This window comes from Periplaneta americana, chromosome 16 (genome assembly GCF_040183065.1).
Source record: "Periplaneta americana isolate PAMFEO1 chromosome 16, P.americana_PAMFEO1_priV1, whole genome shotgun sequence".
In the NCBI taxonomy this organism is placed as follows: domain Eukaryota; kingdom Metazoa; phylum Arthropoda; class Insecta; order Blattodea; family Blattidae; genus Periplaneta; species Periplaneta americana.
In genome coordinates, this window is record NC_091132.1 from 148351275 (window position 1) to 148376932 (window position 25658).

Sequence of the window (25658 nt, forward strand, 5' to 3'; positions counted from 1 at the left end):
GCTCTCAAATTCAGAACCTACGGAAAGACTTAAGAATAATTAATGTAAGTCAGACACATATTTCAAATGCTGTGACATCTGGGCGTAGAACCTGAGGTTTGTGTGATACATCGCATGCGTTGAAACTAATAAGAAATCATTTACTACACACTGGATTTGTTTTGGAAACTGGAGAAAATGGTAGTCCAGCAGTATCAGAAGATTGTAAACATACGGGCGGGGTTAACAATGACAGTTAAATCGAAGTCTTAAAGTAAATAATTATGAAGAAAGTGAATTGATTGAAGTGTTAACCGGTTATCTTTCGTACCGATTCAAGAAGAAGTATCTGTGTGTGTATGTATACAAACTCTTTTATAGTGAAGAAAAAAAAAACTGTGAAAGTAAGAAATTCGATTTGGTTAGTGTGTTTCACGGGGAAATATTCGTTCTTCTGTTGGGTGTGGTTTACAAATTTTACAAGTGCTTTGAGGACTACACAAACATGTTCAAAAACGTAGCACAGACATTTGCTAATTTACTGAACGAAAATATCTCTAGTAGGCCTATAGATCCATTCGTTATTGAATGATACTCCACAACTCGATCATCATGAAAGCTCTCAACAAACGCGACAAGGGCAGAAAAGTAAATCTTCTACAATTGGCCGTAAAACTGCGAAGAAAATTAAGAAAATTGCCTACTATGTAAAGTGATCACTAGGCCTGAGAAATATATGCCGTTATACTACCAGTGCGCTTCGTGTGCCTCTGACTTTGAGAACGTTTCAGAGTTGGGGTGAGTTAACGCAGTGTCTTTCGTTCTTTTGAACTCATGCATATCATCACGGTCAAGTTAGTCCTCAGCATTTGAGTGGTTGAAATGCCACTCTTTTGACTTCGAAACAGAACTATCTGCTAAAGAAAAATTTAGACTTTTTTTTGTTAAAAAAATTGCACTATTTTAAAGCCATTTATTTTTGTCCGTAGAAAATACACCTAATAAAACTTTGACAAGACGTATCAGCCTTATTATTTCACTATGTTAATATGATAGTGTATTACGCTTTTGTTAAATCAGATGTCGTAAAAAACCTACTTAAAAAAATAAACAGGGACAGTTTTCCCTCCAAATATCTGGAAGTGTTATCAAGGGACTCTTCACAATTTACCGAGAACAACTAATACTTGCAAAGCATGGCATAGGAGAATTAATACTTCGATTGGAAAACCACATCCTTAATTTTTTCATGTTCTTCAATAGCTACAGCATGAGGTAGCAGTAATTGACCGGAACATGGAAAGATTGCAGACTGGCTTCTCACCCACCAAGAAGAAGAGAAAGTACCTTAATACAGATGCCAGGAGTTCTAGGATTGTGGAACGCTATAAGAATTATAAGAATAGTGACAATATTCTCGGCTATCTGCAAAAGACTGGGCATAATATTTCTGGGAATTTTTAGTTGTAAAATTGTACAACCCACTCTGAAACAATATAAATATTTATCTGTGACCACCTATGTGTGTGTTGAATTTTCCTGTGATGAAAACCACGATTGAGACTATTTTACAATTTGACTACATGCCCAAAGTGACAAACACAGTGTGACCATACATACTATGACTAAAACAATGTGTGTATCTATACCTGTGACGAAAACCCTTAGGCGCCACATATTTACGTTCTTGTAAATAAAAGCTTGTCGTTGGTAGGAGTATGAATCCCTCTACATAATCTTAACATTTGTACAGACCTAAGTCAAAAACCAAATGATTCACTGTATCAGATGAGTATTCTTCGATGGCCTGATGTTGAAGTAGTGTTAAGCCCTTTAAATGATACTATTTCCAAATGCAGCAATAAATAGCTCTATCTAAGCAATTATATTATATTAAAATAATTATCCGCATAAATTATTACTGTAAGAGATTCATTCATAATGTTCTGTCCGAGGACAGGTTTTTCACTGCAAACCCAGCATCACAGAGAAAAAAGATTAAAGTTGACCTGATTAAGATCGTCAAACGTTAAAAACCGACACCTGAGGTTAACACACTTTGGTTGAAACTTTTCTCTCTTGAATCTTATCTACAAGTGCGTGTTACTTTGTTATGTAGTAAAACTTCCCCTGTTTGAAGATAAGATACCGGTACCATATGTGCGTACTATCCACATGGCTGTTAATGTGTATCTTCTATATTGTCTGTTGAATTTCTTTCGTGATTATGACGTAGACGGTTACAATTACAACACAGAAATTTGATTGTGAAAGGCGACTACATTATTGTCTTGATTTGTTTTGCTAATTGAGGCTATCAAGTGCAAAACTCGCCTTATCCAAAAATTAAAAGAGTTACATATGGGATGTTGTACTTCTTGCAGCTATCTACTGATATAGTCGGTTTGTGCAAATCTTGTGTAATTCCTATTCCATAGAGCTCAGAAAACTACTATCAAATGCAAAAGTGTCTATATCCATAACAGTTTTTTCTGTTTTCTGACAAATCACTTTACCCGGATAAGGCGAGTTTTGCATTTGATAGCCTCAATTTACAATTATAATTTATTGCACTTTGTCCGTTACTCCAGAAAATTTAGAAATGCGAGAAATGTCTGGATTGCATCGACAGATAAGATGACACTACTATTTACACTACAGATTTGATACCATACAGCATTAATGGTGTCAACTTATTTCTGTATGAGTTAAAGCTCTGGTTCCAAGAATACTTAAGTAAATATGCTTGGGACATTCTGCCCCTGTAAACAAAGTAATAATGAAACGTAATTACAATGTAATATTTTTGAATTGCAATATGAACGAAAGTTTTAAATTGTTATTTTGAAGTATGTTGCAACAGTTATTTTGTGGTCAGATTTTTATTTAAATTAAAAACAAAAATTAAAATAAAAGCGTAGGGCAGATAAAAATATTGGTGGCATGAAGGTGACACTTTCTCATCATGCCGCAACAAATCACATCTCCATCTTGTTCGGAATGATCGTTTGTTTTATTTTCATGAACTGTTATTTAAAAGACAGATCCTTTACTAAGCACCGTAACAAGATAATGATTTTTTTTTCTGGCTTGCACACAAAATACATTTTTATAATCCCAAAAGTAAGTCATTTAATTTATGAATTGTACCATTTAAGTAGGTGTATGTAATTAATTTTATACAAATCCACGTCAAATAGACATATTTATAATCCGAAAGTAAGATATTTTACTTCATTTGTACATTTACAGTTTTTGTACATGTAGCCTATGTAGGCCTACAGTTCCCCCCCAAAAAGAACAAGACACTGGAATATTCAGAGCCCCAGATACAAAACACTGCGCATGGTAGGAGATCCAGAGCACAGATACATACGATAACACATAATTGAGTTATTTGGTTTGTTGTTGGAACTCGTTCCGAAATTCACTGGAAAATCTACAAGAAAAATGTTAATGTGTTGTCAGTAATACATAAATACTGTATAAATGAAAATCTTGCATGAAAGTCGAAATTTGGACCTGCGTGAGGACATTCACATGCCACACACAAGCGAGACTTCGTCTCGTTTCAGTCACTCAGACGCCTGGTGCATCTGCGTGTCATGTGGAAGAGACCAGGTTGGAGCCCTATGCCTGCGAGTTTTTTCTTTATTTCTTGAATAACGTTAAAATGGAGTTTTATAGTGTCCTGGAATTAAGCGGTCGAGCTCGAGAGTAAGGAGATAGGTTTTTGGATATGTTAATGGTTACAGACAATACAAAATTACAAATTATAAGATGATATAATTAATACAATTAAAAAAACATACACACAATTTAAAAAAAATATGTTTAACAAATATAATTGTAACTATTTAGATCTTACTATATCTTCTTGTTAACTTCTACAATAAACTGTCTAGCTTTTATTAATCAGTTAATCTTTCAGTACTTGAATTTTTATTGTATTTTTAATATTGTAGTTGTAATCCCGCGGTAGAGGGGAAGAGAAGGCCCGATGGCCTTATCTCTACCAGGTTAAATAAATAAAATAAAATAAATAAATAATATCATTGTAAATGGGGAGAATTTTCTTCTTAACAATAACACTGAAATATTAAGTTTGAACTGAATGATGAGTTGTTTAGAACTGTTGATAAATCTGTTGGTATATGGAACTGATCTCAATGAAGGTGATATAATTAACATTCAGAAATTAAATGGCGTACAGAGATCCAACTATGGCAATTAGTGCATGTTGGAAGAAGAGTTTTCTCTAGAAGATAAGAATGTGTAATTTTGGTGTGGCCAACTCACAGCCTGGTGATTATAACTTGATCTCGACGTTTAAAATTATGTAGTGGATATTTCATTCTGGAATGCTGTACTATTTCGTGAAGTTTGCTGGATGATGACTCTCTTCATGATGTTTGCCAGTGGTTGTGCAGTTTTCTGAATATGTATTTAATGGCGTCTGTATGAGGAACAGATGTTAAGATATGCAATGGAAGTCGTGTAGCTTCTTTTGCTGCAGCATCCGCAATTTCATTACCAGAAATACGCTGATGAGAAGGGATCCACATTAGAGTTACTTTTCGTCCTTGTTTCTTCAGGTCAGTAAGGAGCTGGTGTAGCCTATTTCTTGAATTAGTGCGTTGGTAGAGAATATGAAGAGCTTGTAAACTTGATTGAGAATCAGTGTAAAGAAGATAAGATTTATCAGACTGTGTTTCCAGAATATACTCTGAAGCTTTTTTGATGGTGTATAACTCTCATGTGAAAACTGAATAAAAAGACGGCAATGTGTACAACATTGTGTGATCACGGTAAACTACAGCACATTCACATCCTTGGTTAGTCTGCGATCCATCTGTGTATATGTGAAGGTAATTACAGTACTAATTCCATTGTTCTCAGAAAATTGTTGGTACGTAATATTATTCGTTTCAGTTTTAATAAGATATGTTAGATCCATATTTATTTCAGGTAACGTGATTCTCCAAAGTGGATGGGCAGTGTTTTTAATTCTTTGAGAAATGGGATTGACATATTCATTTCACTAAAGTATTGTTTCAGTCTAGAAGAAAAGGGTGCTGAATGTATTTGTTGTTTATGATGATGTTCAGAGAATTATGTGACTTCATGCTAGATCTAAATGAAGCTGCGATTTTAAAAGCATAGGAAATGCTAAGTTGTTTTCTTCGAATATCAAGGAGCAGTTCAACTGCTCTATTTGTAAACTGGCTATTGGACTTGTTCGGAATGCACCCAAAGTGATGAATTTTGTATTATATATTAAGTTTATGTAAAGAGGACAGTTTTGCTGAGTTGTATACGATACAGCCATAATCCAGTTTAGAACGAATGAGGATTCTGTAAGTACATATTAAGACTTCATAGTCTGCGCCCCAGTTTCTTGCAGCAAGTGTTTTCAAAAAACTAATTCATTGCATGCAATCTTCTTTAAGAGCAGCTAAGTGAGCCCATGTCAGCTTTCTGCCAAATATAATTCCTAAGAATTTTATCGTGTTTACTGTTGGTAGTTTATTATTATTCAGATATAATTCAGGCTGGACATGTGGTGTGTTTTGTTTTGAAAATAATATGCATTCAGTTTCATTAGTTGAGAATTTAAAACCGGTTTCTTTGGTCCAATTTTCTACCCTTTTCAGTGAAAATTGGTAATGTCTTGCATTGTCAAGTTTTTTCTTGTGTGAAAGATAGTGAGATCATCTGCAAAGAGACAAGTTTTTCTGGTAAACTTACATAATGGCTATTAAAAAAAAGTGTGACACTAATAACAGAACCTTGAGCCCCACCATTGCTTATTATTACTTTCTTTGATAATGTACCATTAACTTTGACTTGTATTGTACGATTTTGTAAAAAATTATGGATAAACCTAGCCTAATCATGTCTCCAGTGACTTGGTTTTGTAATTGTATTTTCACAACATACACTGGTCAACAGTCATTTTGCGCCAGACATAAAACTAACAAATTCTTACCAATTTCGACCTCCTGAATTCAAAAATAACAAGCAAAATGTTCCATCAGTCCAGGTTTTCGAGATGCACAATATAATTAATTCCTATGCATTTTATTTTTAAAAAATCACCGTATTTCGTGTTTAATTAATTTGTTTTATAAATGTGACGACCCATTATGTGAAAACAATATTAGTATAAGTAGGCCCCATGTTAGAAGCACTTGTAGTAAGGGAAATTATTTTATTGCCCTTTTACGAATCGATTTGAAGGGGCAGGTTCGCAGTATGAATTCGCTTGAGTTTACCTTATTTTACTTGAGATGTGTATTTATTTCACTGTGAGCTTTAATGACATTATTGTAGTTTATATTTTGCAATAGACCACCCTGTCAAAACCATTTCTAGAAGCGGAAATTGTTTTATTGCCCTTTTCAGTTCCATTTGGAGGGGGAGAAACAGGTTCGCCATATGAAATTGCTTCAATTTACCAGGAGATTTCCGAGGTGTTAGTTTTCTGTGTAAGACGTGTATTTCTTTAAAGTGTGCTTTAATAATAATATTCAAAGTACGAATTATTTGTATGTGCGGATTTGAAGGTTATAGCACTGCTTCTTGGAATGCAATTAAGCTACACAAAATTTTGCTGCTTTCTCTGTGAATGGGACAGTCGCGCTCGAGATAAGCATTATAAAATAAAACGAACATCACTAGATTCAGGGAAGAAAAATATTATACATCAACCCCTTGTACCTCAAAGTAAAGTAATTTTACCCCCTTTACACATTAAGTTATGGTTAATGAAGAATTTTGATAGGTTTAAATCATAAAACTGAAGCATTTAAACATATCCAGGAAAAATTTCCTGCTATTAGTGACTTAATAATAAAAGAGGAAATTTTCAATGGACCACAAATTAGAAAAATAATGAAGGTCAATCACTTCGAATCTTTGTTGGAAGGAAAAAAAAGAGAGTCACCTGAATTGCAATCAAGGAGGTTGTATTAAATTTTCTAGGTAACTGTAGAAGTGAGAACTATGAAGAACTAGTGCAAAATTTACTGTTGGCGTATGAAACTATGGGTGGTAACATTTCCCTGAAAATTCATTTCCTTCATCCCCAGCTTGACTTTTTCCCCGATAATTGTAGCGATTTCAGTGATGAGCATGGTGAGCACTTTCATCAAGAAATTTCAACTATGGAAAAAAAGGTACCAAGGACAGTGGAGTACCAATATGCTAGCAGACTATTGTTGGACTTTAGCTCATGATGTACCTGATGTCCAGTATAAAAGAAAATTCAGAAAAAGAAAGTTGTAATCTTCTGAACAGTGAGTATTTCACCTTATTGTCATTATATTCATTATATAAAGCAGTAGTTTGAATAGATATAAATTCAAATATTTCTCGAAAACCGTAACAAACAACGGTTTTTATTGTCATAGTCGTAATCAGGAGGCCAAAATTATATAGAAAACACGTATCACATGTCCAGTGCAAAAAAAAAAAAAAAAAAAAAAAAAAAGTTATGCAGTGATATTGATGCCAAATCATATATGCTTTATGAATATCTAAATTAACAGCAAGAAGATGCTGCTTATTGAGAAAGGTGTTCAATATTTTGGATTCCATTGTTATTAAGGTGTCAATTGTAGAGTGAAATTGTCGAAAACCATTCTGTGATGTTGTGAAAAAGTTTCGTTGTTCTAGAGTCCATCTATAACCAAACATGTATTTAAAAACAGGCTTAAGGACTTTACTAATAGACAGTAGTATATTATACACACTACTTACAGGATGTAATTGATGTTTTGTTATTTGAAGTCTTGTATCAGTGAAGAAGTGTGTTGTGTAAGTGAGGTGGGTTTGTGTCAGTGAAGTTTTATAGTTTATAGTGGTAGTGCAAAGTATTTGAACAGCGAAATGTTTTGAAGTGTTAGTGAAATCAGGATAGTATCAGTGAAATGTGTCGCAGTTGTGAGTGAGTTGACAGCGAAATGAGTGTAGTGCTGAAAGGTACTTGTGCATGTATGAACATATCATACTCGTGGGTTTTAGTTCGAACTTAGGGTTAAGATACAAAGTAGATTTACTTTAAATGTTATTTTATGTGATTGTGCTTCATTTAATTTGGGATGCTCCTCCTCCTCCTCCTTATTATTATTATTATTATTATTATTATTATTATTATTATTATTATTATTATTAGTAGTAGTATTTAATATTATTAATTGTATTTTTTATTAAGTGTGTTTAATTATTAATTGTCATTATTGAGTGTAATTAGTTACTACTGCCACGGGGTATTACCCATCTGCAGTGTGAATAAATACATACACATACATCATAGACGTTTATTAATTATCTTCTACAGCAATTTACAGATTGTACACGTGAAGACAATAGGATGGTAGTTTTCTAGTGCACTTCGGTTTTTATCAGGCTTGAGAATTGGTATTATAATAGCATTTTTTCCATTTATCAGGGAATATCTGTCTAGACCAGATGTAATATACACTTCGTAAAGATAAAAAAAAAAAAAAAAAAAAATCCAGTGGGAGTTGTTTTAAAAATTCATATGGAATACTGTCTGGTCCAGGGCTATTAATCTTACAGCGGCTCAAGGCATCTTGTACTTTTCGTAGAGTAAGTATATCATTAAAGCTCTGATCTGTATTGCAGTTCATTTCATTTGGATTAAGTTCAGGAGCATTGTTTTTAATGTGTGGGAAATCTTGTTCTTAATTGCAGTCACTGGATATTTTTGAAAAAGTTTCTGCTAAGATATTGGCTATGTCTTGTGGATTAGTTACTAAGGAATTATTATTGGGGTGGGAGAGAGCAGTAAGTGTTCCTGTTGATACCTCTGATTTTCCTCAAGTGGTCCCATATTATATGTTGAGATGTCTGGTGAGACATAAATGAAAGATAAGAAAATCAGGATGATTTTTTGCTTTCTTTGATTTTCTTCCTCACTATAGCTCGAAGTTTCGGAAATTGATCTTATTTTCTGTTGGTTTCGGTTTGTATTTGTAAAAAGCTCTATTTTTATTTTTAACTGCTAGTTTGCAAGATTCATTCCACCAAGGCACAGATTTTCTGTACAATGATATTAATGTTTTAGTAACTTTTTTTTTTCCAGATATGAGTATTAATGTGCTAAAATCATCTACTATTTTGTTAATAGATGAAGTGTGGAAGTCACATGGAAGAAGAAGAGTACTTATTTTTTCATTAATTGTAGTTATGAAATCAGACCAATTGGCGTCCTTGAGGTTCCATTTAATTACAGGGAGATTACAGCTTGAGTGTGTTGTAATTTCGAGCAAAATTGGAAAATGATCACTTCCAAAAAGTGTATCATGAGCAGACCACAAAATTAGAGGAGCAATACCTGGAGTACAAAAAGAGGTGTCCACATTGCTTAAAGTTCCGTGAGCAATACTATAATGTGTCGATTTCATTGAATTTACTAATATTACATCTTGGAATTCTAGCAGAGATTCTATGATTTTCCCCCTTGAATTGGTATTAGAGCATCCACAAAGAGTACTATGAGCATTAAAATAGCCGAGAAATATGAAAGGTCTTGGTAATTGGTTGATTAAATCCTTCAGATTGTGTAAATCAAGAGGCTGACTGTTACATAGATATATGTTACATACGGTATACATATTTAAAATGATAATGGAGTTAGGTAGTCAACTTTGCCACATAAAAAATTTAATTGTCAAAAGTACAACATTCCCCCATAAGGATATACATAAATATACTTGGACTTCTCCAGATGGATTGACACATAACCAGATAGATCACATCTTGATCAATAAAAGAAGACATACTAGTATAGTAGACATTCGAACCTTCAGGGGGGCAGACTGTAATTCTGAACATTATTTGGTAATTGGAGAACTAAGAGAAAGACTATCAGTAGCCAAGCGAGTAGAGCAACAAGTTAATATCAGAAGATTCAATATTCCGAAATTAAAGGACGAGGAAACTAAGCAACATTATCAGGTCGAAATTTCAAATATGTTCGCTGTATTAGCAAGTTCCGACGAAGTTAAGGAAGAGTTAGATGTTAATAGCGTGGGGAAAATATCCGAGATAATATCAAAATTGCAGCTGAACAGAGAATAGGTTATTATGAAACTAAGAAAAAGAAACCGTGGTTTCATGAAGATTGTTGCATGGCAGTAGAAAGAAGGAAACAGGCAAAACTGAAATTCTTTCAAGATCCAGTTGAGGCGAATAGAGATAATTATTTCAATAAAAGACGGGAAGCAAATCGTACACTTAGGAATAGAAAGAGAGATTACTTGAAGGAAAAACTGAATGAGGTAGAAACAAATAGTAAAAATAAAAACATTAGAGATTTATATAAGGTCATAAAGGAATTTAAGAATAGATATCAGGCAAGGGTAAACATGATCAAGGGTAAGAATGGTGACTTGCTTGCAGACTCTCATTCAATCCTGAACAGATTGAAAAATTATTTTGGGCAACTACTAAATATACATAGGCCAAATAAAAATGATCGGCACGAAATTGAAATACAAACTGCTGACATTTATACCAGAACCCACACTTTCTGAAGTCGAAATTGCGATAGAAAATCTGAAAAATTATAAGTCTCCAGGTAGCGATCAAATTCCAGCAGAATTAATACAAGAGGGTGGAAGCACATTATCTAACGAAATTTATAATCTTGTACTTGCTATTTGGGAAAAGAAAACTGTACCAGAACAATGAAAGGAGTCAATAATCGTACCTATCTTTAAGAAGGGGGACAAGACTAACTGTAGTAACTTTCGAGGAATATCGCTTTTGTTGACGTCGTACAAAATGTTGTCCAATATTATTTTGAGAAGATTAACTCCATATGTAGATGAAATTATTGGGGATCATAAGTGTGGTTTTAGGCGTAATAGATGAACTATTGATCAGATATTTTGTATTCAACAGATAATGGAGAAAAAATGGGAGCATAAGGGTACAGTGCATCAGTTACTCATAGATTTCAAAAAGGCATATGATTCGGTTAAGAGAGAAGTTTTATATGATATTCTTATTGTATTTAGTATTCCCAAGAAACTAGTTCGATTAATTAAAATGTGTCTCAGTGAAACGTACAGCAGAATCCATATAGGTCAGTTTCTGTCAGATGCAGTTCCAATTCACTGTGGGCTAAAGCAAGGAGATCCACTATCACCTTTACTTTTTAACTTTGCTCTAGAATATGCCATTAGGAAAGTCCAGGATAACAAAGAGGGTTTGGAATTGAACGGCTTACATCAGCTGCTTGTCTATGCGGATGACGTGAATATGTTGGGAGAAAATCCACAAACGATTAGGGAAAATACGGGAATTTTACTTGAAGCAAGTAAAGAAATAGGTTTGGAAGTAAATCCCGAAAAGACAAAGTATATTATTATGTCTCGTGACGAGAATATTGTACGAAATGGAAATATAAAAATTGGAAATTTATCCATTGAAGCGGTGGAAAAATTCAAATATCTGGGAGCAACAGTAACAAATATAAATGATACTCGGGAGGAAACTGAACACAGAATAAATATGGGAAATGCTTGTTATTATTCGGTTGAGAAGCTTCTATCATCCAGTCTGTTGTCAAAAAATCTGAATGTTAGAATTTATAAAACAGTTATATTACCGGTTGTTCTTTATGGTTGTGAAACTTTGACTCTCACTTTGAGAGAGGAACATAGGTTAAGGGTGTTTGAGAATTTGAGAATAAGGTGCTTAGAAAAATATTTGGGGCTAAGAGGGATGAAGTTACAGGAGAATGGAGAAAGTTACACAACACAGAACTGCACGCATTGTATTCTTCACTGGACATAATTAGGAACATTTAATCCAGATGTTTGAGATGGGCAGGGCATGTAGCACGTATGGGTGAATCCAGAATTGCATGTAGAGTGTTAGTTGGGAGGCTGGAGGGGAAAAAGACCTTTGGAGAGGCCGAGACATAGATGGGAAGAAAATATTAAAATGGATATGAGGGAGTTGGGATATGATGAAGTAGACTGGATTAATCTTGCTCAGAATAGGGACCAATGGCGGGCTTATGTGAGGGCGGCAATGAACCTCCGGGTTTCTTAAAAGCCAGTAAGTAAGTAAGTAAGTATACATATTTAAAAACACAATACAATAATTACTGCTACTGCTTCGAGGTTAGAAATAAGTGATATTTGATTTTAATAAAGGTAACAACTAATTTTAAATATTAACCATATAAACCGCCAAGACGAGATAGACAATTTATTGAGCCATTTATCTCACCACAGGCAGGTGCCGTTCAAAAACATTAACAAATAATGTTATAGCCCAGAACATTTTGGATGACATCCCGAGAGGGGAAACGTGCAAGTGAAAGTGATGACTTCTCCTCGAGGAGACTATGGAACATATAGTACAGATCATTTCAAATGTTATTTTGATGGTGCTCGATGCATGAGGTCCTGACTTTGATCAGTAAGATTGTCGTACTGCTTTTTAAGACCTTCTCATGAAGACCAGATTATTATCTACCTGGTGATACAAAAGTCACTTGCCAAAGTTCGAAATGAAAAGTATAGGATAGTGACAAAGACCCCGATAAGGACCATGGGAAAGACGAGGACCACGATAAAGAAAAGATGACAAGCACCACAACAAGAATCAAAAAGACCATGAAAAGGACCATGGTCCTTGTTGTCTGTGCCATAGTCCTTATCGTGGTCTTGGTTCTTTCGTGCTCCTTATCGGTAGCCCTTGTGGACATTATAGTCAGCCTTGTCATAGTCCATATCGTGACCCTTATCTTTGTCCTGGCTGTGTCCTTTATAATGGTAGTTATCTTTATCGCAGTTGTTATCATGGTCCTTGTCTTTCTCATAGTCATTGTGGTCCTGATCCGTGTTGTGATCCTTATCGTGGTTAGATATTCAAATGATACTGAATTGCAGTAGAAATCAAATGTACGAAACAGACTAACCACATGTGTAAACAAGATAAAAAAATGATAGATTTAAACATAGACCTATACCAGAAATAGACAAACTGATAACATTTTGCAATGGTGTGCACTTTCAGTAGGTGAAAATACATATGCACGACCAGACATATTCCTGCATGGCTATGTTGATATCGTGTAACTGCGCTATAGAACTTATTTCCACCACAAAGTGTTCCCCCCACTTTTTTTTGAAAACTGTACATATATATGTAATTAATTGTATCTTTGTAAGTGGGTATAATATTGTTCTATTTGCGAACATGGTCAGTTAAAAGTGATATGATGTTACAAGATAGAAACTGTAGCACCACAAACAACTGTGTTAAGGCCAAGTTGTTCAATGTTCATTGTACTCTAAGTGGCCATGCATTGCCAAGAAAACTCTGTGGTCTATGTCGTGACCTTTACCATTTTCCTTGTCGTGGTCCTTACAGTGGCCCTTGTTGTCTTTATCATGGTCCAACATTAGTTATTTCAAAATTAATACTGTTTTCCTCCTTTGGCAAGTGACTTTTATGTCATATGATATCTTCCATACTTTAATACAACAAAATGACAGAGAAACATTGGTTCCCTAATGTTCGTTGAATAACTTATTTATGTTTCAAATAAAATCGTATTATAACATTAAGAACCAAATGAGAAAAACATTTAAGGTACATATATTAAAAGAAAGAGATTATACTGGCCAACAATTGGACCATTTAGACCATCAACCAATAAGCTTGCGGAGTGGGAAGGTTTGAAACAAACTACTGTATAATTAAAGCAATAAATGAAGCACTGGAAAGAAGGAATAAAATAAAGAAGAAAATTGGATTAGGCCTATATGTATAGAATGATGATATTGCTCTCCTTAGCCTATTTAAAATGTTCAGACATTGATTAAGTCTTATGAACACAAAATTGATTATAAAAGACTAAGTGTCCTTGTGAAAAGAGAAACGAGGAAATTACATCAACAAAGTTGGCGTGAGTATAGGCCTATTTAGGTAATTTAAAACATGATATCCATGGGCCATAGTCAATTGCTTATAAAGCAGTTAAGCATTTAACAAATCATAGAATGACAATTTGGACTAAATATTTCCGAAGATGAATGGATTTAAAATTTTAGTGGTTCACAACATGGGGAAAAATAAAAGTGAGCATAAATATACAAGTCATAGACAAATTAAATGACATGCCGGTATTAAAAGCATTTAAAAATTAAAAAGTTTCAGAAAACGAGAAATTATACAGAATTATTTAAAAATCCATCACATTTAAAGAAGTATATTACTGATAATTTCAATTACATAAATTTTTCAGCATCAGCCATTCCTACATCATCAGCACTGTCACTGCCATAAAGTATTTGTGATTACATATTTTTTATTGTCATTGAATTTAGTCGAAAGAAGGATTAAAAAGTCTAAACGCACTGACATTATAGCGATGTCGGATTTGGGTCGACTGCAGGTAAAACAATAATTCACCAATCACCTTCACACACTGTGAAACAAGTAAAGTTCCATTCACTGTTTTCGGGAGGTGACAGTTTCCCATTTTCAAAGTATCTTAAACCCCTTAAAAGCATGCTCCTTTCATATAAGTTAACAACACGCTGATTGAAGGAAACTAGTCTAAAAGGGACGAATTTACCATAATTTCATTTAATTATAGACCTATGTTATAAGTTATATATTCCAAAATAATTTGGTTCCTTCAGTAAAATAGTCGTATATTATTGCGTACAACAGAGTTTGGTCGTACCTCGTATAAGTTACAAAACAGTCATATTATAGTCATACGTATGACAAACCTGCAGTGTACCTACACCAGTGAGCATTATACTAAACTGGAGGCACAACTCAATGCTTTAAAAGCGTGACGCAAATGCTGAGAGCCTGAGTGTACTGCTATCTCTTGCTAACATAGTGTTGTCCTTGTCTCTCTTGCAGTGAATGCTATCTTACACTAACAGTATTTTTATTGCTTACTGCGCATGTGCAACATCAACCTCACGAAAGACTCACTGAAACACATTAGTTAGAAAGCTACTCCAAGTATGCTGATATCTTGTCTAATACCTCCATCCATCATAAGAAAAAAAGCAAAGAAAACAATGCTAGTAAGTATCGTTTCACAAGAGCCTGTTCTGATTGGTAGATTGCTGCTGATTGATACATATACAATACGTACCAGAAATGTTACTCATACTATATTGTTTAATAATGTAAAGCAACAATAATTAGCGTAAATTTTCTACTCACCCTCTTCTGCTGGCAGTTCTGGAAAGAAAGAAAAAATACAATTAATATGATTCTAGTTCAACGAAATCTTACAAAGATACAATAGAAAAGCATTTTCATAAGATTTTAGGAAAGAAAAAAAATACAGTATCTTACGGACTTTTATTTCAAATATGGTTCAATACTTTTAGCCACATGAAGCGAAATGTACACGTGAAAGATACGAAGGTGTACCGAGATCTGATTAAAAAGACAATTAGGAATTCAATGCACTATTAGACGAACGACTAGACTAGAGCATCAGATTTCCACTCTGGAGACTCGAGTTCATATCCGGCGAGTCCAAATGAATTTATGATGAACAAAGATGAAAGTTGAGCCAGGTTTTCTTTTAAGTTCCCTTTCTAACAAACGCAATGATTAAATTTATAAAATATGTCATGAGCAGGGCCTGGATAATTATGTAATTACATGTTTTTCTTATTAACATTAAGATTTGTGATATGTTGGAGTTTCATGCAGGCATGTCACTGTTGATAGTGATTTGTCCGTCAGATGGGGACGTTAAGCCTAGCGGCCTTCTTGATGCTATTCAACAGGAGTAGGCTACGTGCCTGCACCGGGTTTCCCTTCTCCCTTCCTCACCTTCATAATCATCCTTACCCATTCCCTACACTACACTTACACAAACACACATTCACTCACCCTAGAACACGACATAACTCTTCACAGATACACATCATGCATAACGTGGCTCACACAAGTGGTGTGCAACTTGAAAATGAGTCACAGTCCTGCCATCTATTCGCAGAATGCAGAACGCGAATCACGCAGTGAAGTGGATAGACATTATAGAGAGAGAGAGAGAGAGAGAGAGATACACACACACATTGTAGAACAAAATTAACTATAGGATCTATTTTCAGTTTTTTCAATATGTCTTCATTTTAACGGTGTTCGAGCAATGAGCATCCTGCTGTCTGTCTCATAAACCTCATTTCAGCTGCTGTTAGTCTTTTCTCACCAACTATTCTGATTGCCAATGCCTCACTGACGTAAGTCAGAACTGGTCGAGCTAGTGTTTTATAGACTTTTAGCCTCATATGTTTTTGAACTTGGGAGGCTTTGAAGATGGTGTTGATTGTTTCAGTGATTTTTATAAATTTAAATATTTTGCTTACCATATCTTCTTCAGTAATATAAGGTAAATTATAGCCTAAATAGTTAAATGAGTTGACACGTTCAATTAGTTTATTTATCATGATTTTACTTGAAATTGGATCATGTTCTAAAAATGCCATGATTTTTGTTTCTCCTGTTGAGATTTCTATACTGAAATCTGAAGCGATCATTTGTAGATTATAATCGGCGTTTTGTAGATCATCTTCTGTTTTAGCGATAGGAACTTGATTGTCGGTAAACAGTAATGTATCAAGAAACGTGTTTCGATTAATTTCAATTCCAGCATGATGACCTGCCTTCAAATATACAAAATATGGTTCATATATATATATATATATATATATATATATGATAAATAGAAGAGGGGAAAGACCGCACACTTGTCTAATACCTTGGTTTATTGAAGTCCAGCTAGTAGTTCCTCATTCAGTTATGACAATTTCATTTTCTTAATACAAATTATAAATGGAAAAAATTACTGGATTTGGTACATTATCATGGCATAAAATCTCTAGAAGTTTATTTCTGTTAACTTTATGGAATGCTTTTACAAAATCAATAAATGCTAAGTGTGTTTCGATATTCCATGTATTGTGGGTCCCTATCACCACGGCATGGCGCGTCCTCAGGTTGCGGATAGAGGAGACGGCCTCCAGATATGGAGGGTAGCTGCGAATATATTGAATAAGCAGTCGTGGACAGCCGATAAGGGGTGGTCCTCCAGCTTGGGGGTTGGGCGAAGGGCTAACAACCCATCACCGTAAAAAACAGCTTGTTACGTATCCCTATAATAAGCCTCGGAATAGGACTGATTCTCTGGCACGACCACAGCAAAGGAATAAGGATTTGAGATTTGGCACTTGGAACGTAACTAGTCTTTATAGAACAGGAGGGGTAACATTAGTAGCAAAAGAACTAGCTAGATAAAGAATAGACTTCGTAGGAGTACAAGAGGTTAGGTTAGATGGGAATGGCATATCACAAATAGGAGATTACTTGTATTATGGGGAAGGAAACAATAATCACCAATTAGGAACAGGATTCTTTGTTCATAAAAGAATAAAATCAGCAGTAAAAAAGGTCGAATTTATCAGTGACAGGTTATCATATTTAGTACTTAAGGGTAGATGGTGCGACATCGTAGTTATAAATGCTCACGCCCCTACAGAAGAGAAAGACGATCATATAAAGAATAACTTCTATGAGGAATTGGAACATACTTTTGATCAGTTCCCTAGATATCACATGAAAATTTTATTGGGGGATTTCAATGCTAAAGTAGGACGGGAGGATATTTTTAGACCAACTATTGGAAAAGAGAGCCTACACGCAATTAGTAGTGACAATGGAGTTAGATTAGTCAACTTTGCCACATCGAAAAATTTAATTGTCAAAAGTACAACATTCCCCCATAAGGATATACATAAATATACTTGGACTTCTCCAGATGGATTGACACAAAACCAAATAGATCACATCTTGATAGATAAACGGAGACATTCTAGTATAGTAGATATTCGAACTTTCAGGGGTGCAGACTGTAATTCTGACCATTATTTGGTGATTGGAGAATTAAGAGAAAGATTATCAGTAGCCAAGCGAGTAGAGCAACAAGTTAATATTACTAAATTCAATATTTTGAAATTAAAGGACGAGGAACCTAAGCAAAATTATCAGGTCGAAATTTCGAATAGGTTTGCCACTTTAGAAAGTTCCGACGAAGTTGAGAAAGAATTAGATGTTAATAGCATGTGGGAAAATATCAGAGATAGTATCAAAATTGCAGCTGAGCAGAGCATAGGTTATTATGAAACTAAGAAAAAGAAACCGTGGTTTGATGAAGATTGTTGCATGGTAGTAGAAAGAAGGAAACAGGCAAAATTGAAATTCTTACAGGATCCAGTTGAGGAGAAGAGAGATAATTATTTCAATGAAAGACGGAAGCAAGTCGTACACTTAGGAATAAAAAGAGAGGTTACTTGAAGGAAAAACTGAATGAGGTAGAAACAAATAGTAAGAATAAAAACATTCGAGATTTATATAAGGGTATAAAGGAATTTAAGAACGGATATCAGCCAAGGGTAAACGTGATCAAGGATGAGAATGGTGACTTGCTTGCAGACTCTCCATCAATCCTAAACAGATGGAAAAACTATTTTGCGCAACTACTAAATGTACATAGGCCAAATAGAAATTATCGGGACGAAATTGAAATACAAACTGCTGAGCCATTTACACCCGAACCCATGCTTTCAGAAGTCGAAATTGCGATAGAAAATCTGAAAAAGTACAAGTCTCCAGGTATCGATCAAATTCCAGCAGAATTAATACAAGAGGGTGGGAGTGCATTATATAGCGAAATTTATAAACTTGTTCTTGCTATTTGGGAAAAGGAAATTGTACCAGAACAATGGAAGGAGTCCATAATTGTACCTATTTTTAAAAAGGGGGACAAAACCAACTGTGGTAACTTTCGAGGAATATCACTTTTGTTGACGTGGTACAAAATTTTGTCCAATATTCTTTTGAGAAGATTAACTCCGTACGTAGATGAAATTATTGGGGATCATCAGTGCGGTTTTCGGCGTAATAGATCGACTATTGATCAGATTTTTTGTATTCGACAGATAATGGAGAAAAAATGGGAGTATAAGGGTACAGTACATCAGTTATTCATAGATTTCAAAAAGGCTTATGACTCGGTTAAGAGGGAAGTATTATATGATATTCTTATTGAATTTGGTATTCCCAAGAAACTAGTTCGATTAATTAAAATGTGTCTTAGTGAAACATACAGCAGAGTCCGTATAGGTCAGTTTGTATCTGATGCTTTTCCAATTCACTGCGGGCTAAAGCAGGGAGATGCACTATCACCTTTACTTTTTAACTTCGCTCTAGAATATGCCATTAGGAAAGTTCAGGATAACAGGCAGGGTTTGGAATTGAACGGCTTACATCAGCTTCTTGTCTATGCGGATGACGTGAATATGTTAGGAGAAAATACACAAACGATTAGGGAAAACACGGAAATTTTACTTAAAGCAAGTAGAGCGATCGGTTTGGAAGTAAATCCCGACAAGACAAAGTATATGATTATGTCTCGTGACAAGAATATTGTACGAAATGGAAATATAAAAATTGGAGATTTATCCTTCGAAGAGGTGGAAAAATTCAAATATCTTGGAGCAACAGTAACAAATATAAATGACACTCGGGAGGAAATTAAACGCAGAATAAATATGGGAAATGCGTGTTATTATTCGGTTGAGAAGCTCTTATCATCCAGTCTGCTGTCCAAAAATCTGAAAGTTAGAATTTATAAAACAGTTATATTACCGGTTCTTCTGTATGGTTGTGAAACTTTGACTCTCACTCTGAGAGAGGAACATAGGTTCAGGGTGTTTGAGAATAAGGTGTTAAGGAAAATATTTGGGGCTAAGCGGGATGAAGTTACAGGAGAATGGAGAAAGTTACACAACACAGAACTGCACGCATTGTATTCTTCACCTGACATAATTAGGAACATTAAATCCAGACGCTTGAGATGGGCAGGACATGTAGCACGTATGGGCGAATCCAGAAATGCATATAGAGTGTTAGTTGGGAGACCGGAGGGAAAAAGACCTTTAGGGAGGCCGAGACGTAGATGGGAGGATAATATTAAAATGGATTTGAGGGAGGTGGGGTATGATGATAGAGACGGGATTAATCTTGCACAGGATAGGAACCGCTGGCGGGCTTATGTGAGGGCGGCAATGAACCTTCGGGTTCCTTAAAAGCCATTTGTAAGTAAGTAAGTAAGTGTTTCGATATTAAACTCTCTATGCTTTTCTATTAAAATATTCATAGTAAAATAGTTATCACAACATGATCTTCCTTTTCAGAGTCCATTTCGTTGTTCAGTGATTTTGTCTTCATAAACATATGATAATTTATTTTTTGATTATGGTTATATAGATTTTATAACCTGAATTGAGAAGGCTTATGTCCCTGTAATTTTCACATTGTTGCCTTTCTTATAGATGGGTATTACGAGTATAATAGCCTTTTGCGAACTTTCTGGGGGGTTTTGATCCTGCCCAAATATTGTTTAAGAAGCATAAAAAATCTATAATTAAACTCTTTCCCAGCGTATTTAAAAAGCTCTATATATTTAAACAATCTTCGCCTGGAGCTTTTCCGTTTTTTGAGCGTTTATATACTTTAATGAGTTCGCCATAAGTAATAACATTATGTTGTGTTGTTGGATTCGTTAAAGTAAGACATATTTTTCTGGAACCATATATTTTTAAATTCAGTAGATATTCATTTGGGATAGGGTTTATAACAACATTGTCTTTTATGTCAGAGTTTATTTTCTTTAAAATTTTGAAAGTTTTGGTTCTTGGTAATGTTAAGTCTCTTTCTAATCTTGAAACAAAATCATTTTATTTCTGTGTCGCTTCCTTGTTTCCTGTTTTGCAATTACCCGCTTTCTTTTACTTATGTTCTACTTTATCTTCAAGTTTTTTATTATAAAAATCGGAGATATGCATCTCGTTTATAATAATAATAATAATAATAATAATAATAATAATAATAATAATAATAATAATAAAAATTAAAAAAAATAATAATAATAATAATAATAATAATAATACTGTAATTCAGGAAATTATAACTTATATTAATACCAGTAACATTCATTGAAAAGTAGTAAAGCACTCAGTATTGTAGTCACATATGGACAGTTCAACGTGTAGGCTATCATACTTGCATGTTCTTATCCTGCTGTTTGTGCCAGTACAAGTGAGGCTGGTGTAGCAATAACAGTAACTACATGCTTTTGATTATGTCCGCCCCGATTTCGCAGTTAGTAGGAACTCACTGTAACTGCACTTCATGCTTCAAGTCTCGAGTAACGTTCGCCAAAATTTTGCTCTGGATACATTTAATAATACAAATAATAGAAAATTGTCATGTACAAAAAGAAGAAAAATTGGCGGACACGGAAATTTCTTACGCAAATGTAAAGTTTGCATGAAGGCGTACATGAACATCCAGGCAAAAGTAAAGTTCTCTATGTATGTACATGAATATCCAATCCTGCATTCTTTCAGACAACTTCGGAGGATGTTGCAACCCTGAAAAGAATATACTGGGATGATGTATGTACAGCTACTTTTGGTGAGTGGCTAAAGTTTTAACGTATGACGCAGCGAAAGGGGGTTCTTTTTTTTACTAATAGGAATGAATTATGCATATACAGAGTGTTTCCGGGCTGGTGTTACAAACTTTCAGGGATGATGGGGAAGGGCACACGTATCAATTTGAGATAAGAAACCCTGGTCCGGAAATGACTGAGTCGAAAGTTATAAGCAAAAAGAATTGTGTGGAAATGGAATTGTAATTTCGCACCACGTGCCCTCCTTCTCTTAACCTTTGGAACTGTCGTGGAAAGATGGTAAGGGCCGGATGTCTCCTACGTGGATACTTGTACCGATACAATCTGTGAGCTTGTCTACTGTTCCCATTGGCTCATCTGTATTCGAAAATCAGGTCTGCATATTCCGCTCTCGTGTACTCCTCCATTTCAATAGAACTGTTCGACTGGACACTGCAATTTGTACACATACACTGTGTCTACAGACGTGCATAGCAGGACCGACAATGTCCGTTACACATTACGCCATCTGCATTGCTTTAGTGTAGTTTCCTGTCCCCACCCCTCAGACAGTGGACGGAACGGAATACTGTAAGTAGACAACGTAAACAACGTGAGATGAATACAGTATGTGTAAGATGTACAGATATATATATATATATATATATATATATATATATATATATATATATATATATATATATAAGGTGTACAGAAGAATAAAACTATTCCTTTTACACACAACTATTTTTGTTTGTAACTTTCGACTCGGTCATTTCCGGACCAGGATTCCTTATCTCAAATATTGATACATGTGCTCTTCCCCATCATCCCTGAAAGTTTGTAACACTAGCCCGGAAACACCCTATAGAGTGTTAGTTGGGAGGCTGGGGGGGGGGAAAGACCTTTGGGGAGGCAGAGACTTTTAAAAGTAATTTATATGCGAAATCTGTACTAATTTCCGTGTTACTGCGAGTTAACAAACGCGCGTTTTCGCCTGACGGACTTCCGTACCTGTATGCAAAGTGACAACTTTGGTCTATTAGAACTGCGGATTCTCGTATAAATTATGTGATGATTTGAAATTTGTTTTCAAAATGTTTCCATTGTTTGAGGTTTTCGAGTTAATTGTGAGTTCTGAAATTTAATTAAAGTATTTCTATTACATAAATAACATCTATGCTAATTGAACACTATAAAAACTAACATCGCTCTTATTTCCCCTTCGTTAATGTTCTGTCTTATAATTATGTGTCTGTGTTGAGGTCCCTACGATCTGCTGACTCCAAGCTAGAGGAGGCTCATTTCTGATTGGTGTCTAGATGTTATATTCAAATAATAAAATACTGGAAAAAAATTAATAGGAGCAAAAATAACGAAATATTACTAATAATCTGTTTGTTAAAAGTACACGAAAAGTATAATCCATTTCGATAAAGCAAACTCATTTTCACAAAAAATGTTCAATAGAATCTTGACTCTCTCAGCCCATGACTTTGTAAACACTAAAAGCAGCGCGACGATTTCTATAAGAAGCAACAGTCTGTTCTTTCTCCTATAACAGACAAAAATTGAGTCTTCAGTTCTCCGCTAATCAAAATCGCGTCTTTGTTTAACTTGCAAACCAGTATAGATTTTGAGTAGCAGCCACTTTTAAAAATGATTTCCATTCTTTCTAAACATGTTTCGCTTTGACCTCCCATCGAACGTCAAAAATGAAAAAGTTTGTCGCGTATCAACTTTTGAGGGTATCAATGTCTAATTGAACGGGTTACTTCGAAGTTAGTAATTTTTTTCTCACTTTCTAAAACGATTTTGATTCCGAATTTTTTTCTATGTTTTCCTTAAACATTTATCTATGAATCATAAAAATTACAGCGCGATTGACTTTCATAGGAGCTCCGACATGATAATGTTTAACGGTGCGGTAAAGATTCTTCTCCTTGCTGAGAATGGCAACGAAAGAACCAAAATGGCGGACGATTGTACCCAGTATTTATAGAGCCTTAGGAAGTGCATAACGTCATCAGCAGGGAATGACAAATATTAAACCACATTTAAGAAATAATAATTAATTACCGATGCGCAGATATGAAACCTATCTAAAATATTTGGAACAATTTTCATAAAGTATAAGAAACGAGGGAAAAAGTACCACAAACGCGCACAGTAGCTGAACTTATGCACACATTACTCATCAAAGTAGCGAAGGTGCTTTGTTGGCGCTTACCTCATCTGGTGTCCCTTAAACTTAGGTTTACACAATTTGTTGTCTCCATTACTTTTAAAACGACTCTTAAACTGAAATAAAAATTTATAATCAGATAAAAAGAAGTGGCAGTTAAAAGACACTGTTATTTCCTACACCAACAGAACTTTATACCAAGAATTCGAATGTATTAAAATATTTCAAGCATTCTTTGGAAACAGCCAAGCGTTATATTTTAAAGTCAGTTACGCAAGGAACGCCAGATCGGTAGGTACATTTTTCTATGCTCTTCATGTCATTACAGAATGCAGGGCAGAAATAAACTAGCTAACATAAATTTATGACGTACGAACCATTCCAATTTTACACTGCTCTTTCATAAGACCGTCGATTTTCTTGCAGTCTTTTTTACACATGCCACCATGCGATAAAATTTAATTCGAATAAACTGTGACATACAGAACTTCACTTCAACGAAATATTGTCATTCAATTACTCACACGACCAATACTCGTATTAGCAGCATTATCTATAGAGAAGATTCAATAACCTCCTCTTGAATCCAAGAATAGCGGTCTTTAACATATTTCGTTTACTCTTTATGCACTGTGAACAAACAAGTCAACCCCAACTTTACTGATCATGTAGTTAGATTGGCGCATGGCTTCTGCACTGTTAGTCAGCGCAACAAGACGTGCAAGAGAGAAGAGACACGGGCCCAGTCTCAAGGAGAGGAATATTTTCACTCCCCTGCCAGCAATTGAAATGCGTCGGCTGAATTAGATAGCAACGCTATTCTTCGAGTTCCAACGGAAGACTTTCAAGGAATTTACTTGTATAATTACCTCAACGAAGGAAAAAAAAAAAAAAAATCTTAATATATAAAAATGAATGTGGGTATGTATGTATAGTATGTGTGTATGTTTTCTATACAAATCTACACGCTTTGACCGATATGTGCCAAAGTTTGCACATTTAACCTTCATAACCAGAAGAAAAACAGAGGCTATATTAAAATTGTTGAAATGGACGTTAAATTAATTTAAAAAATAAAAATGAATACGATCAAACATTCATGTGTAATACTAAAATGCAATTTTCTATAGTCAATAATAATTGTTCATTAGTCTGTATTATTCAACATCGACTTTCACGAGGCCATGGAAATTATAACAAGAAATTAAATAACATTGTTGATACTCATCATGAAGGCTAAAACTAAACAATTCATGCAATAAGTATATTTACGCAGTCCAGAACCGTATTATGTGTTTCTCGATGCAGTTGTAGATAGTGAGCAGACTGTGTTTTATCCAAATGAATTCTTAAATTCTTTGACACCACAAGAATTGCTACCATATAATACTTAATATTGAATCACCAATAGTACTATTGCGAAATATTGATCCACAAGTCGACCTGGTTGGCGAGTTGGTATAGCGCTGGCCTTCTATACCCAAGGTTGAGGTTCGATCCCGGGCCAGGTCGATGGAATTTAAGTGTGCTTAAATGCGACAGGCTCATGCCAGTAAATTTACTGGCATGTAAAAACTCCCGCGGGACAAAATTCCGGCACATCCGGCGACGCTGATATAACCTCTGCAGTTGCGAGCGTCGTTAAATAAAATATAATACTTTTTGATCCACAAAAATTATGCAATGGAACAAGAATTGGTGTGAAAAAACTCATTCAAAACGTAGTAATAGAAGTGACAATATTAAAACGAAACGAAAGGAGAAGTTTTTATCCCACGCATTCCTATGATACCCATTAACATGCCTTTCGATTTTAAGTAACAGCAATTTCAGTGCGGCTAGCATTTGTAATGGCCGTATTAAATTTAAGCTCAAGGACAGTCATATATTACGATGTACCGAAGTACATATGATATTTCAATGCAGAATTTCTGCGTCATCATATGATGG

The 25658-nt window shown here is 34.8% G+C and overlaps 1 protein-coding gene across 4 annotated transcripts in view; it reads right to left on the minus strand.

The window, feature by feature from the left end:
• SERCA (ATPase sarcoplasmic/endoplasmic reticulum Ca2+ transporting SERCA) overlaps window positions 1–25658 on the minus strand; it is a 131708-nt gene that overhangs the window by 60750 nt on the left and 45300 nt on the right. For all 4 annotated transcript variants that reach the window (XR_011329806.1, XM_069813139.1, XM_069813138.1 and 1 more), the window contains exon 3: window positions 15220–15237. Coding sequence is in view for 3 of the 4 variants with exons in the window: in XM_069813139.1 (XP_069669240.1) it covers window positions 15220–15237 (18 nt within the window). In the remaining variant the exon portion in view is untranslated. The remainder of the gene's footprint in view (window positions 1–15219; window positions 15238–25658) is intronic.